Source organism: Anabrus simplex, chromosome 10 (assembly GCF_040414725.1).
Source record: "Anabrus simplex isolate iqAnaSimp1 chromosome 10, ASM4041472v1, whole genome shotgun sequence".
Lineage (NCBI taxonomy): Eukaryota > Metazoa > Arthropoda > Insecta > Orthoptera > Tettigoniidae > Anabrus > Anabrus simplex.
Window position 1 is genome coordinate 54794041 of NC_090274.1, and position 12832 is coordinate 54806872.

At 37.5% G+C, this 12832-nt stretch overlaps 1 protein-coding gene across 1 annotated transcript in view; it reads left to right on the forward strand.

Moving 5' to 3' along the window:
* The window catches only part of LOC136881744 (FACT complex subunit Ssrp1), a 93631-nt gene that overhangs the window by 11824 nt on the left and 68975 nt on the right, over positions 1-12832 (forward strand). The window contains exons 3-4 of the mRNA XM_067154174.2: positions 2295-2510; positions 3578-3676. Coding sequence (XP_067010275.1) covers positions 2295-2510; positions 3578-3676 — 315 coding nt within the window. The remainder of the gene's footprint in view (positions 1-2294; positions 2511-3577; positions 3677-12832) is intronic.

A 12832-nucleotide genomic window follows, 5' to 3' on the forward strand; every position in this document is an offset into this window, starting at 1 on the left:
TACTGCCTTGTTGCACTCCTTTAGTGGTTTGGAACCAATCAGAATTACCATTTCCTAGTTGACAGAAAACATAACCGAGCAAAATGCTTATTAGATTAAAGGAGATAATAGTATATAAGGGCAAATTAAAGTAAAATTGTTTGTTTAAATGAGTAAATTAAGCATTAGTAGAGCTCATAAAAAATGTAACGACTTCTAAAATATTATTCTGAAACTCCTTTTATTTTAATAGTTATTTATTATTAAATGTACATTAGAATCATATTTATAATTAGAGAGAAATGTAAGACAAAATCTAGCATTAATATTGTTACAAATTCTACTCCTTCCCCCCCCCCCCCCCCCATTTTGAAACCTCAAAAATTGCATCTTAACTTTAATAATAATAGTGATTTTAAAAATATGTTCATCACTAGATATGGCCATTTATAATATGTACTGTTCATATAGTTAAACATACCATTATCTTTTTATAGTTTACAAAAACGTGTGAAGGCTGCACTTTTCATGGAATCCATGATTTTGTTTTTTCTAAAAATATCTGCAGAGGTGCTAAAAAATCTGAGATTCTAAAATTTAGCAAATTGAAAATATACACCAAAAATAGGAATCGCACATGTAAACACAGCTAAATGATGACAGTGAAAGTAAACAGCTGTATAGCTAATGATTTGCGAGTCAAGTGGTCACCTCTCGGACTTCGTGGACAGTGATTCCGAAGTTGGTGATGAATCAAGTGCCTATTTCACCTCAGAAAATGAATTACTTGCGTGGAATATGACTGTACATGACCAAGCGAGTGATAGTGATGATGTTGATACTAATAGAGTGATTGGGAAGAAAGGAATGTTGGCCAGAACAGTCCTGTACAGGCTCCTAAACAGTTCCTGGACTCCTTAGCTCTTTAATTTCCTCCTCTCGTACACCACTCTTCTTACACTTCGATACCATGCTTTTACGAGTCGCACAAAAACAAGTCATGGAATTTTAAATATTGCTCGAGATTAATAGGCAGAAAGCAAAAGAATGTTATCAGAACGTAGTAGTTATGTCTATTATGAGGATAAATACTGTATTACTGTATGGCCAATGATGAGTCACTGCCTTCTTGCCATCCAATATTACTCTGATTTGCAACTCTCTTTCGAGAAAAATGCATTACTCTCTTAATTTTTACCTGTTTTCAGTGAAACTTTTTTGTATTATATATAAGGAATGTCACTTTGAATTATTGATACTTTTTATCAAGGAACATCTATAGTTAAATTTAAAATAAATAATTAATTTTAAAATTTCTGTTTCAATTAATGAAAATCCACATTTTAAAGCAAATATGTAGTTCTAAAATCAGTATGACACAGTAACTGTTAGTATTTCTTGTAGTACACCCTCTTGACTGTCGTTTTGAATAAAATTGTTATTTGGAGTGATAATGTGTCATAAAAAATCAAAATAAAAGCTATAGGTTCAGCATCATGAGCATGTTTTTGTCCAGGTAACTCGAGGAAAGGGTGAGATGGTTAGTATGGTAAATCACTATGAGTGGTAACTTCACTGAATTATGGCAATTTGGTGATATTGTTAATACCGATATTACCGTGGAAATGTTTGTTGCTTTCCGAATTATCTCTAACCAAAGCAGTTGGTGACGTTTCTCTTACAGAATCGTTTTGAGAATCACTTTCACTGACTATAAACTCACTAGAAGCGTTTTCAACACTGTTATAAGGTCCAGTTCACCTTCTGACACTGTATAATCATCAGCATTCTCTAAACTATGAATGCAATCCGCTAGATAAATTTTTGCAAAAATACGTTGTTGCATAAGTCCGCCATCACTGTTGACATGTGTGGACATGACCTTCACATTTTAAAATATTTGTCGCATGAGAATAAGTCATTTTATGCCACTCGTAGTGATAAATTCGGAGACTGAACACTTTCCTTAATAAGAATATAACTGATATGTGCTAACATCAAACTCAAAAGGAAGAAATACGATGGTTTCTAAAAGAATCTGCTCGAGGGATGAAGTATCATTCCTGGCACTTTGCAGCAAGTTCACAGAGAAATGAGAAATCATCCCAGCAAGTGCATGCAAAACTTTTGAAATGAAAAATCACATCACTGTGGTTCAGATTCTGCATATAAATTGCAGTCCCGTGGCTGTGTTCATGATATCACTAGTCACGAAAACTACATGCTCTCTTACTTTGTTTCTAGTAGGTTATCTGTTTTCATTTCCAGGTTGTAGAGATACCTTCGTTTATTTGTTATTGTGTCTTGGTTCCCAGGAGCAAGAGAAAATTGCCAAGTTCTTCACCAAAAGTTATAAGCTTGATGTACTCGAGAAGGAACTCAGTATAAAAGGCTGGAACTGGGGAATTGCTAAGTTTAGCGGCACGGTCCTGAGTTTCGATGTAGGGAAAGACACTTCCTTCGAGATTCCATTGACGTACGTGTCACAGTGTACAACGGGCAAGAACGAGGTGACCCTTGAATTCCATCAGGTAAGGAACAATCTTCACACTTCTGTTCTGCTGAACGTGTCAGTAGATTTGGTAGTTTTTAGCATTGTTAAAATTTAAAAGTTTGGATGTTGTTGCACTGAAACTTTTTTGATTTGATCTTTTGTAGCAAATTGATTATAGAAAAATGGTTTATTTAATATCAATACACATAAAATAATAGTTTTGTTCGTACTTAAGTTAGAATTTGTAAAAATTGGTATTATGTCAGTCATGCCCAGAATAAGAAGGAAATGCACTTAAGGTCAGGATAGAAGGTCTAGGCTATAAATAATTTTGTTCATGTTGGGTGACTTATTGTTTCATTATGAAATGTCCATTAATATAGGTCTTATTGAGAAATGCTACATAAAGAAATAGGAAATGAAATTATCATATAATACAGGAAATATTTATGATTTTAATGTTTTAAATTCCTCTCCTGCATCCTACCATTGTTAATGTTAATCTTACGAAGAATTTTCATTAGTCAGTGCATGTATTTGAGCAAATGTTCATTGAGCAAATAGTTAGTCATTGACTTTAGCTCTCTTGTTCCTCTGATTTAAGTGTGTGTGATTTTTAATTGTGGGGAACTTTAAGTCGGAAAGTGTACAAGAACTATCCATGTACTCTTGAAGCCCTGGAGAATGAAATCAGACCGATATGTAAAATTTCAGAGGCGGAGATATAAGAGTTTCAGAATTTTTAATGTTGATGCAATGTTTGAATAGAGAATGATGAACATAATTTTCAGCAGCTGCTTTGATGAAAGGTAAGATCTACATTAGTTTTCAACTTCATTAATTATTAACTCTTGACTAATAAATTAGGTGTACCGTTATGAAATAATGCCTGCTAATACAGAAGAATACAGACTGCTCCCCCGACGTCCCCTGCAGAGTGCAGTAACTTTTCGTAAACTCTCCCTGTATTATTTATTCCACTGTAATATTTTTTCCCCTTTAGTGAGGTAAATTTCAACACCATACATGTTCCAGTTTGAGGAAATTGTGTTGTATTCCCTGTCTTTCTCTATTTTTCATGCCTGGTAATCTGTTCTGTTTCAGAATGACGATGCCCCAGTTGGCTTGATGGAGATGAGGTTTCACATTCCTACTGCTGAATTAGCTGGAGATGTAGACCCAGTGGAAGCCTTCCATCAACAGGTCAGTTGAAACTCTTTCTTGAACATTTCCTTATGTATTCTACATTGACAAGAGATGGATAAGCAAATTACGTCATCATTCCTCGTTATCTAGATGATTCTTCTCACCTCTCTCTACCTCTCCTCATCTGTCAGCATCCATTCTGGGTTCCAATAGCTTGTAGTGTTCTTAACCTGGTCCATCCAGCATAGTTTGGGCCTTTCTTTTGTAATTTCATACTTTATTCCAGCATTCTGTCCGCATTCACCCAAATGACCTGACCAGATTCTCTCAGTTGTTATCATCATCATCATCATCATCATCATCATCATCATCATCATCATCTAGAAATCCTTCCGGCAAGCTGGATAGGATTTGAGTGGACCAAAAGGCCTCCATCAAACTCTGTCATTAGAGACTTCCTCTCCTTTAATATCCTGTAACATTGTTTCTCTCGTTAGAAGATCGTGCTTAATTTGGTCTAGCCACTTTCTTCTGGGATGTCCAACGGGTCTCTCTTCCAGGTACCTTCATTTCTAAGTTGTTTCGTTCTCCCTAGCATTTATCCCGCTTAATTGCAGGGTCTGCTTTCCATTGCTTCCAAACCTTGACTTCAACTGGAGTACCGTATGTACTCGCGTATTAGGCCCCTTTTTCCCCCACTTTTACAGCCAAAAAAGTAAAGAGGGGTCCAATATGCGATAACCTCAACTTTTGTGCAGTGAACACGTGACTTCTAGGCCATAAAGAGCTATAATTTGTACGTGTAAACATTCTACACTGTTTTTTAACAAAACCTATGAATGTATTTGAGTTATACTGGCTATTTTCGTTGGAAAGCAGTATTTCTAAATGTTAAAAGTCAATAAATGGTGAACACTACTTTTAGGCCTACATATAAAATAAATATAATCCGTTTTAGTTACTCATATCACATCAGTTGTTCCTCTGATGAGTTTGATGTCAGGAAGGGCCGAACTTAAAAACTCGTTACAAAGATTTGTCTCACTTCATACTCGACCCCATAGATAAAAGGGATAAGAGTATCGTATTATCACATTGTGCAATATTGATACAAAATACAGTAGAGTCTCGTTAATCTGAACTAATTGGGACCGGAGTCTGTTCGTATTACGAAATTTTCGGATTAACCGGAGAATATTTTCTAATAATAATGTTATTGTATTTACGTCCTGCTAACTACTTTTATGGTTTCCGGAGACGCCTAGGTTCCGGGATTTTCTCCCGCAGGATTTCTTTTACATGCCAGTAAATCTATTACACGAGGCTGACGTATTTGAGTACCTTGAAATACCACCGGACTGAGCCGGTATCGAACTTGCCAAGTTGGGGTCAGAAGGCCAGCGCCTCGACCGTGTGAGGAAAATAGTTTTTACAATATAGTGCATACTGTAATTTTAAATGTCCATTCTTTAGCAGTTACATTAATAAAACACTGTAAAAAATTACAGTAGGGTAGTTAAGAACCCATAGAGGAGAAAACGACTAAAACTAGGTTACAACTTGTCTCCTTACATAACATTAAGTTATTCTAGTAAAATATGACTAATAAAATGCAAGTAAATCCTCATTCTATAATAAGTTCTTTCATTTCAATACGGAGTATTTTTTTTAAATTTAATATTTTAGTTCACATTAACCGGACTTTTGGATTAATGGGGTTCGGATTAACGAGACTCTAATGTAAATTCACAATTAAATATTTATTTATTTTCCACCTAGTCGATACAATGATTGCTTAAGGCAACTTTTAATGGTCAAAATGGTACATGTTTCGTATATTATCAACATCTTCAGCCACATAACACTGTTTAGATGTTGATAATATACGAAACATGTACCACTTTTGACCATTAAAAGTTGCCTTAAGCAATCATTGTATCGACTAGGTGGAAAATAAATAAATACTTAATTGTGAATCTATTGAAGTGCGATACGGACCATGAAGCTGATTTTATGTAACTCTAATGTAACTCATTGGCCAGTCTTTTGTCTCTGTCAGTTGAGCAGTAGGCCTACTACACAGTAAACCTGATCACTGCTTTCATTATAATTGCTCTGCGCCGCTAACTTCCCTGCTACCGGCGTGTCGTCATTCCAAGTGACATCATCTTCACTGCCACCTCGTCTGCCACGTCCCGTCTTTTTGAACCTTTTAAACATAGTTTCGTTCCCGACTGTAGAGCCCAAACTGTGTGAAGCTATTCCTAAATGGTTTCTGGAGATGGTCTCTGATATTCCCAGCTGGTGTATTTGTAGCAGAAGCCACTCCTTCTGAATAAAGCCATGTTGTTGAAAGCGTGCCAAACCACCAGCTGATAACTAGGGTATGTTACGAGTTGTATTTCCAAATGTAATACATAGTGACTGGAAGCATTCTTTTGATAACTGCAGTTGTTGAAAGTCAGACCCTTATTTTAAAGTATATTTCATGCTTATTTCTCTACATTTATCACATCAAGATTTACCTAAACAGCTGTAGGAATAAGAGAGACCGCATTGTTTAGGTTAGGTATGGTATCGCCCCAATGGTGCCATAAGTTCCAAGATGGAAAGAATAGGAATAAATAACAGGAAAGTTTGCCACTTTTATGGATATCTACAGGTGTGGCGGTAATGCGTTTTATTATCATAATGTTTAATTTCGTACGTTCGTTGTCTCCCATTTTTTATTAACGCATACCCTAGTATGTTTTGTTTGGCGTCTCCAAAAATCGTTGAAAGTTAGTGGGAACATAAAAAATTTAATATTATTATTATTATTTGTTAGCTATGTTGGCGAGTAAAACAGTTGTGATTGGATTGTTTTTATCTCGTTTTAAACCTACTTCTCTCCCAAAAAAACCTATATAGGCCCGAGTTACATATTAAACGATCACTTTGTTAATGATCTCGCCTGCCTATATTAATAGGCCTAGCAACAACCGTGAATATTTCTTAACTAAAGTAAACTCGTTTCCTCATATCGAGGTGGTGCAGCTCTTTTTTAGACAGGCCCCCAGTGGAAGGGAGTTGCATGTACCATTTTTACCGCAAATCAACCTTCCTGCCATTCGTAAATCTGTGGCAATATGGTACGGGGAATCAAACTCAGGCTCCTGAGAATGGCAGCTAATTGTGCTAACCATTATGCTGGCGGACATTCTTAACTACAAAACAGACATATATACATGACTGATGTGTGCTTGCAATGCACGGCTCAGACACGAAACTGTTCTCCTATTTGTGCGACGTCATCAGAGCTGCAGTAGGCCTACGCTACGGAGGCAGACATTTCTTAACTACGAAACACAGATGTACCTCATGGCTTCGACCCGTGTTTTCATTGCGTGAGTCGTAAGGATGAAACTATTCACAAATTCGTGTGATGTCATCAGAACTGCATAAGGCTTGTAGCTGCTTCAAAGCGGTATCGTTGTTCTTTGATGAATTACGTTGGGGGGTCTTGTATGAGAGTTTTATTTTTTCATTTTTTCATCTCGTAAAGCCAAGGGGGGTGTAATACACGAGGGGATCTAATAGATGAGTAAATACGCTAATGCCCACCAAGCATGTCCTCCCATAGTGTGTCAAGCCATCTCCTCCTTGGCCGTCTCCATGGTCGACGGCCCTCGGTGCTCAAATCTAGTGCCACCTTTGCAACTGAGGTACTACTACTGCTGCTGCTGCTGCGCAGTATGTGACCATATCATCTCAGATGAGTCTTCCGCATTTTGTCAGTAATTGGAGTCCTCCATATGCCACTCTGACATGCTGGTTCCTTACAGGGTCCAATTTACTGAGTACAGTGGAACCTCGATTATCCGTTCCCGGAAAATACGTTTTCCCGGAATATGCGTTCAAATTACGTGGTCCCGCGAGCATCGTAATTAAATCACGTTGTAAAAGTCCCGCATTATCCGTTCCTCGAAGAAACGATTTCCCGGATCAACCGTCCAGAAATTCCAGTCCCATCAACGCTAAATCCTCGATCAATCGTTTTTTAATAAACTGTATCTCACAAAAGGACGGCTATGGCATATTTATGGATCTTGGCGTTAACGCCCCGTCACTGCGATAATTAAAGCAAGTACTGTACCGGTACTGGAAAAGCGATCGGCGGTGAACTTGCATACGGGACCATCTTAGCATCGCATTCGGGTGGTATTGTTTAGAGAATCTCGGAAAATCATAAAGCAGAGAGTGGCGACAACAACTGCAAGGAGACACGGCGCATTTCGACAGCTCTGCTTGAAGACGGAACGAGTTTCGTCAAATGTTCGCACTTATAAAACGTCCACATTATGTCCAGGGTTAGATGTTTATATTTTTACATTTTTCGATTGTACTGCCGAAGAGGTTTTTGGCACTTTGCTCAGGGCACTGCAGAGTAACTGGGCTTTCAGGCAGGAATCGAAACTGCTTCTTAACACAAATTCAGTATTTTTGATATTATCGTACATGATTATGTTAGCAAGACAAAAACACATGTTGCACCTAAATGTAATTAAAAAAAAAAGAAAACCATGGGAGGTCTTGGAATTGCCTATTACCGGTACTGTTTAGGTCCTAATGTAAGACTGGGAATTTTACGTTTTCGTGTTAAAATACCAAAAACCGCAGTCGTTTTATTTGCGCACGTTACATTTTAAATGGTTGGTATAATTTCAAACTCGTACTGACATGTGCAGCGAGCGCGCTTTCCAGATGACCTCAAGGTCACGAATAACCGTAATTTCTGAAGTTTTGATATTTCTTTTATCTTTCCAATTTGATTGGATTTGTGACGCGCAGAATTGAATATAATGCATTCGAGAACTTTTAAGAATCGATACTTACATTCGAAACCATATTTTCAAGTTCAACATAACCTTTAAAAGTCGACGTAGGCCTAATTTGCGCGGTACGAGATTTCCAGAAACTGACTACAAACAGTATACCGGAGACCAAATTACAATGAAAGATTAAGAAATGAACGGATTTCGCATTCATTTTGGTTGCTTTCGTATCTAATGTGCTTTATTTTATTAGATGAGAGAATTAAAAACTACTTGTGGTTGATTGTCGTTTGGCTTGGCGTTATTAGATTTTTCGAAGAGTTTGGCTAGCCTAACCAAAGTCGCTGAACTGAAAGAAGTTTTCACGGGAAACTGACGAAGATTCCCCTGTAAAACTGAATATAAAGTATTGAGATTTTGAACTCGCGTACCGGTAATTAATGCGGTTTCGTGGTCTAACATGCCCGCCTCTCATCCAGAGGCCCGGGTTCGATTGCGACCAGGTCAGACAATTTTACCTGGATATAAGTCTGGTTCCAGGTCCACTCAGCCTATGTGATTACCTTTAATTGTGGAGCTATCTAGTGGTGAGATGGCGACCCCGATCTACAGAGCCAGGAATATCGGCGGAGAGGATTCGTCGCACTGACCATGCGCACCTCGTAATCTGGAGTCCTTCGGGCTGAGCAGCGGTCGCTTGGCAGGCAAAGTCCCACTGGGGCTGTAGTTAGGTTTGGTTTGGTTTAGGAGTTTTGTAAGATTATAATTATACATATTTCATTTTTGTGATGTTTAGCCAAATTGTTGATGGTTTTAATTCATTCCCGGATTTTCCGTTTTCCCGTATTGTACGTTTTATTTTCATGGTCCCTCGAAAAACGGAGAATCGAGGTTTCACTGTACCAGAGGCCATTGAAGCATAATTTCCATGACATGGATATGTTGTTCATGTCCTTTTGTGACTGGCCAGCATTCCGCCATGTATAGTGCTACAGGATGAACAACTGTTCTATAAATCTTTGATTTTTACTACAGTGGGACCTTCCAGTCGAAAAGGACACCCGTAACTTGGTGCCACTTCATCTAGGCTGCGGTTGTTCCTTTTCAAGTACTGTCTGGGAATATGTGTCTCTGGCATCCTTTGTACATGGCCAAACTGTTTCAGCCTTGCAATGCGCTATCTTTCTTCCATCGTACTCACCAGTATATCCCTTCTAATTCTGTCATTTCGCCGGGCTGAGTGGCTCAGACGGTTTAGGCGCTGGCCTTCTAACCCCAACTTGGCAGGTTCGATCCTGGCTCAGTCCGGTGGTATTTGGAGGTGCTCAAATCAAATCAAAATCAAAATCTCTTTATTTGCAAATGAGGTGTCTACCTCGGTGGCAAATGGTACACTAAAATACATTATTGTCAAGCACTAAATATTAAATTAACAAGAGAAGAAAATTTTTCCTATAATACAATATTATACAATTTACGCTAACAATGTTTTCTATTAAACACACAGCTCATCCTTAATAAATTTATATTGTTTACAAAATTCTAATTATAATATCTCCTGTACTACTTACAAATATAGTCAACTGATATACAGTATGTGGAATTGCTTCAAATGATACTATAAAACTGGTATAACATTAATATTTACATTGTATTTATTTATTTACTTTTTTTTTTTTTTACCCGTTCAGGATCCTAAGTAGCATAACGACCTGCTGCGTCTTAACCAGAGCCCCTTTTGCCACCACTTTTCAGAGTTCCTGAAGGGCCTTCACAGCTACCGTAGCGGTCCCAGGGCCCTCGAAGTCCCCACTGTACTTCACCCCTACAGGCAGTCCCCTACTTTGGCTGTCCAAACTCCTTAGACCAGGGGATGGAATTAATTTATTCACACACATTTTTTTTATTTACAATAACCTGCACCGGTCGAATGCCCTCTAACACTTCATTTATTTTCTCTGTTGCTGTTTATTCTCTTCTTGAATATCTGTACAGATTTTGGAAAAGGATCAAACACTACCCCTGGTAAACTGTTCCACTCCTTCACACCCTTCCCAATGAATGAAAATTTACCCCAATCGCTTCTGCTAAAATTCCTTCTAATTTTATATTTGTGGTCAGTCCTGCCGATATAATTATTTTCCAACTGAAGCCTCTCACGGATATCTCCCCATGCTTCTTCTCCTGTATAGGCTCTATATAATCCTGTAAGTCTAGTTTTCTCCCTTCTCTTACTTAAAGTTTCCCACCCAAGTTCCTTTAACATTTCTGATACACTACTCTTTCTCCTGAAATCCCCTGTTACAAATCTTGCTGCTTTCCTCTGCACACTATCTATTTCTTTTATTAGGTATTCTTGGTGAGGATCCCAAACACTGTTTGCATATTCCAATAATGGACGAACCATACTCAAGTAACTTTTTTCTTTTAATTCTTTGTTGCATCCTTTAAGTAGCCTCATTATGACATGTAATGATCTGTATGCTTTCCCAACAATGTCATCAATATGACCCTTCCAGTGCAAATTACTTTCAAATCTCACACCTAAGTATTTGCACTTGCCATCTTTTGGGATAACTACCTCATCCAAAGTATATTCAAATTCAGTTTTAAAGCTCCTGTTTGTAAAAGTTGTAACAGTTGATTTGCCTCCATTAACCTTCATATTATTTTCTTCAACCCATTGTTGGATACTTTCAAGGTCCCTTTGTAATTCTGAACAATCCTCAATGTTGTTTATTTCTCTATAAACAATTATGTCATCTGCATACAATCTTATTTTTGATGTTATATTGTTCCCTAAATCATTTGCGTATATTAAGAAAAGTAACGGACCGATTATACTACCCTGTGCAATTCCCTTCCAAACTTTCTCTTCCTGAGATACATTATTTCCTACTTTGACTTTCTGAACCCTTGAATTTAGAAATGCTTTTATCCAACGTGTAACCCTTACGTCCAATCCTATTCCCTCCAATTTCTTTAATAATATTCCATGTTCCACTCTATCAAAGGCTTTGGAAAGATCTATGGCTATGCAATCTAACTGACCTCCTGAATCCAACTGATCTGATATGTCCTGCTGAAATCCCACCAGTTGTGCCTCACAAGAAAATTTCTTTCTAAATCCATACTGGCTCCTCATGAACCAATTTTTATCATCACATATCCCTCTGATGTACTTCGATATTAAACTCTCCAGAATTTTACAAACTATACTAGTCAGGCTGATTGGTCTGTAGTTCTCTGGTTTCCTTTTATCACCCTTTCCTTTATAAATTGGTATTATTATAGATTCCTTCCATTCCTTTGGTATTACACCATTATTTATGACATAGTCAAAGAGAAATTTTAAATAAGGCACTATGTACCACCCCATTGTCTTTAATACCTCCCCAGTAATTTGATCACTTCCTGCAGCTTTTCCTTGCTGAAGCAGTTGGATTTCTCTGAAAATATGTTTGTTTGTGAATGAGAAGCTTCTTGTTTCCCTCTGTCTCTCTCCCTCTCTATCTTCTGTTTCGGTTTCCAACTCTTGACAATCATCTACTGAATCTCTAAATTCCCTACTAAATAGGTTTGCTTTCTCAGTATCTGTTAAATAGTGTTCACCCCCTTCTCCCACCATTGTAGGAATTTGGACTCCTTTTCCTTTTTGATTCCTGATATATGAATACAGCTTTTTCCATTTCCCTTTGTGGTCATTACCCTCTTGAAGTATGCCATTCATATAATTCTCTTTTGCTTCCTTTTTCACTCTATTCAGTTCCCTCATTAGCTGTTTTCTAGTTTCTCTACTCTCCCTACCCTCTTTGATTTTCCTGTTTACTATTCTACATTTTCTTTTTAATTTTCTTATTTCCCTTGTATAATAAACAGGGTCTGAGGTCATTTTACCCTTCTTAACAGGTACAAATCTCTTCTCTCCTTCCCAAATAATTCCTTTAAATTTAGCCCAAAGTGTATCCACGTTACTCCCTTCACTTATCCAACAACTGAATTGTGATTTAAGGTAAGTCCCAAATTCATCAACTTTAGTTTTTCTGTACAATTTCTTGTCTTGTGTAACCCTCTTATTAAGCCTTTTTGGTACGAGTCCTACATCCATTATTACAGCCTTATGGTCTCCTATTCCTTCAATTACCTCAATTTTATCAACAATTTCCCATGGTTTAACCAAGAATACATCTAGTAAGTTATTGAGACGAGTCGGTTCTTGTACTACTTGTGTAAATCCTCCCTCCCAAATTAACTTATTTGCCAGTTTCTGTTCATGGGCTTCACTTGCAGCTCCTTTCCATTCAACTTCAGGCAAATTTAGATCTCCCCCAATTATTACCATATCATTATTATTGTTTTTATGAGTATAATCTATTATTTTTTCAAAGATTTCCATGTC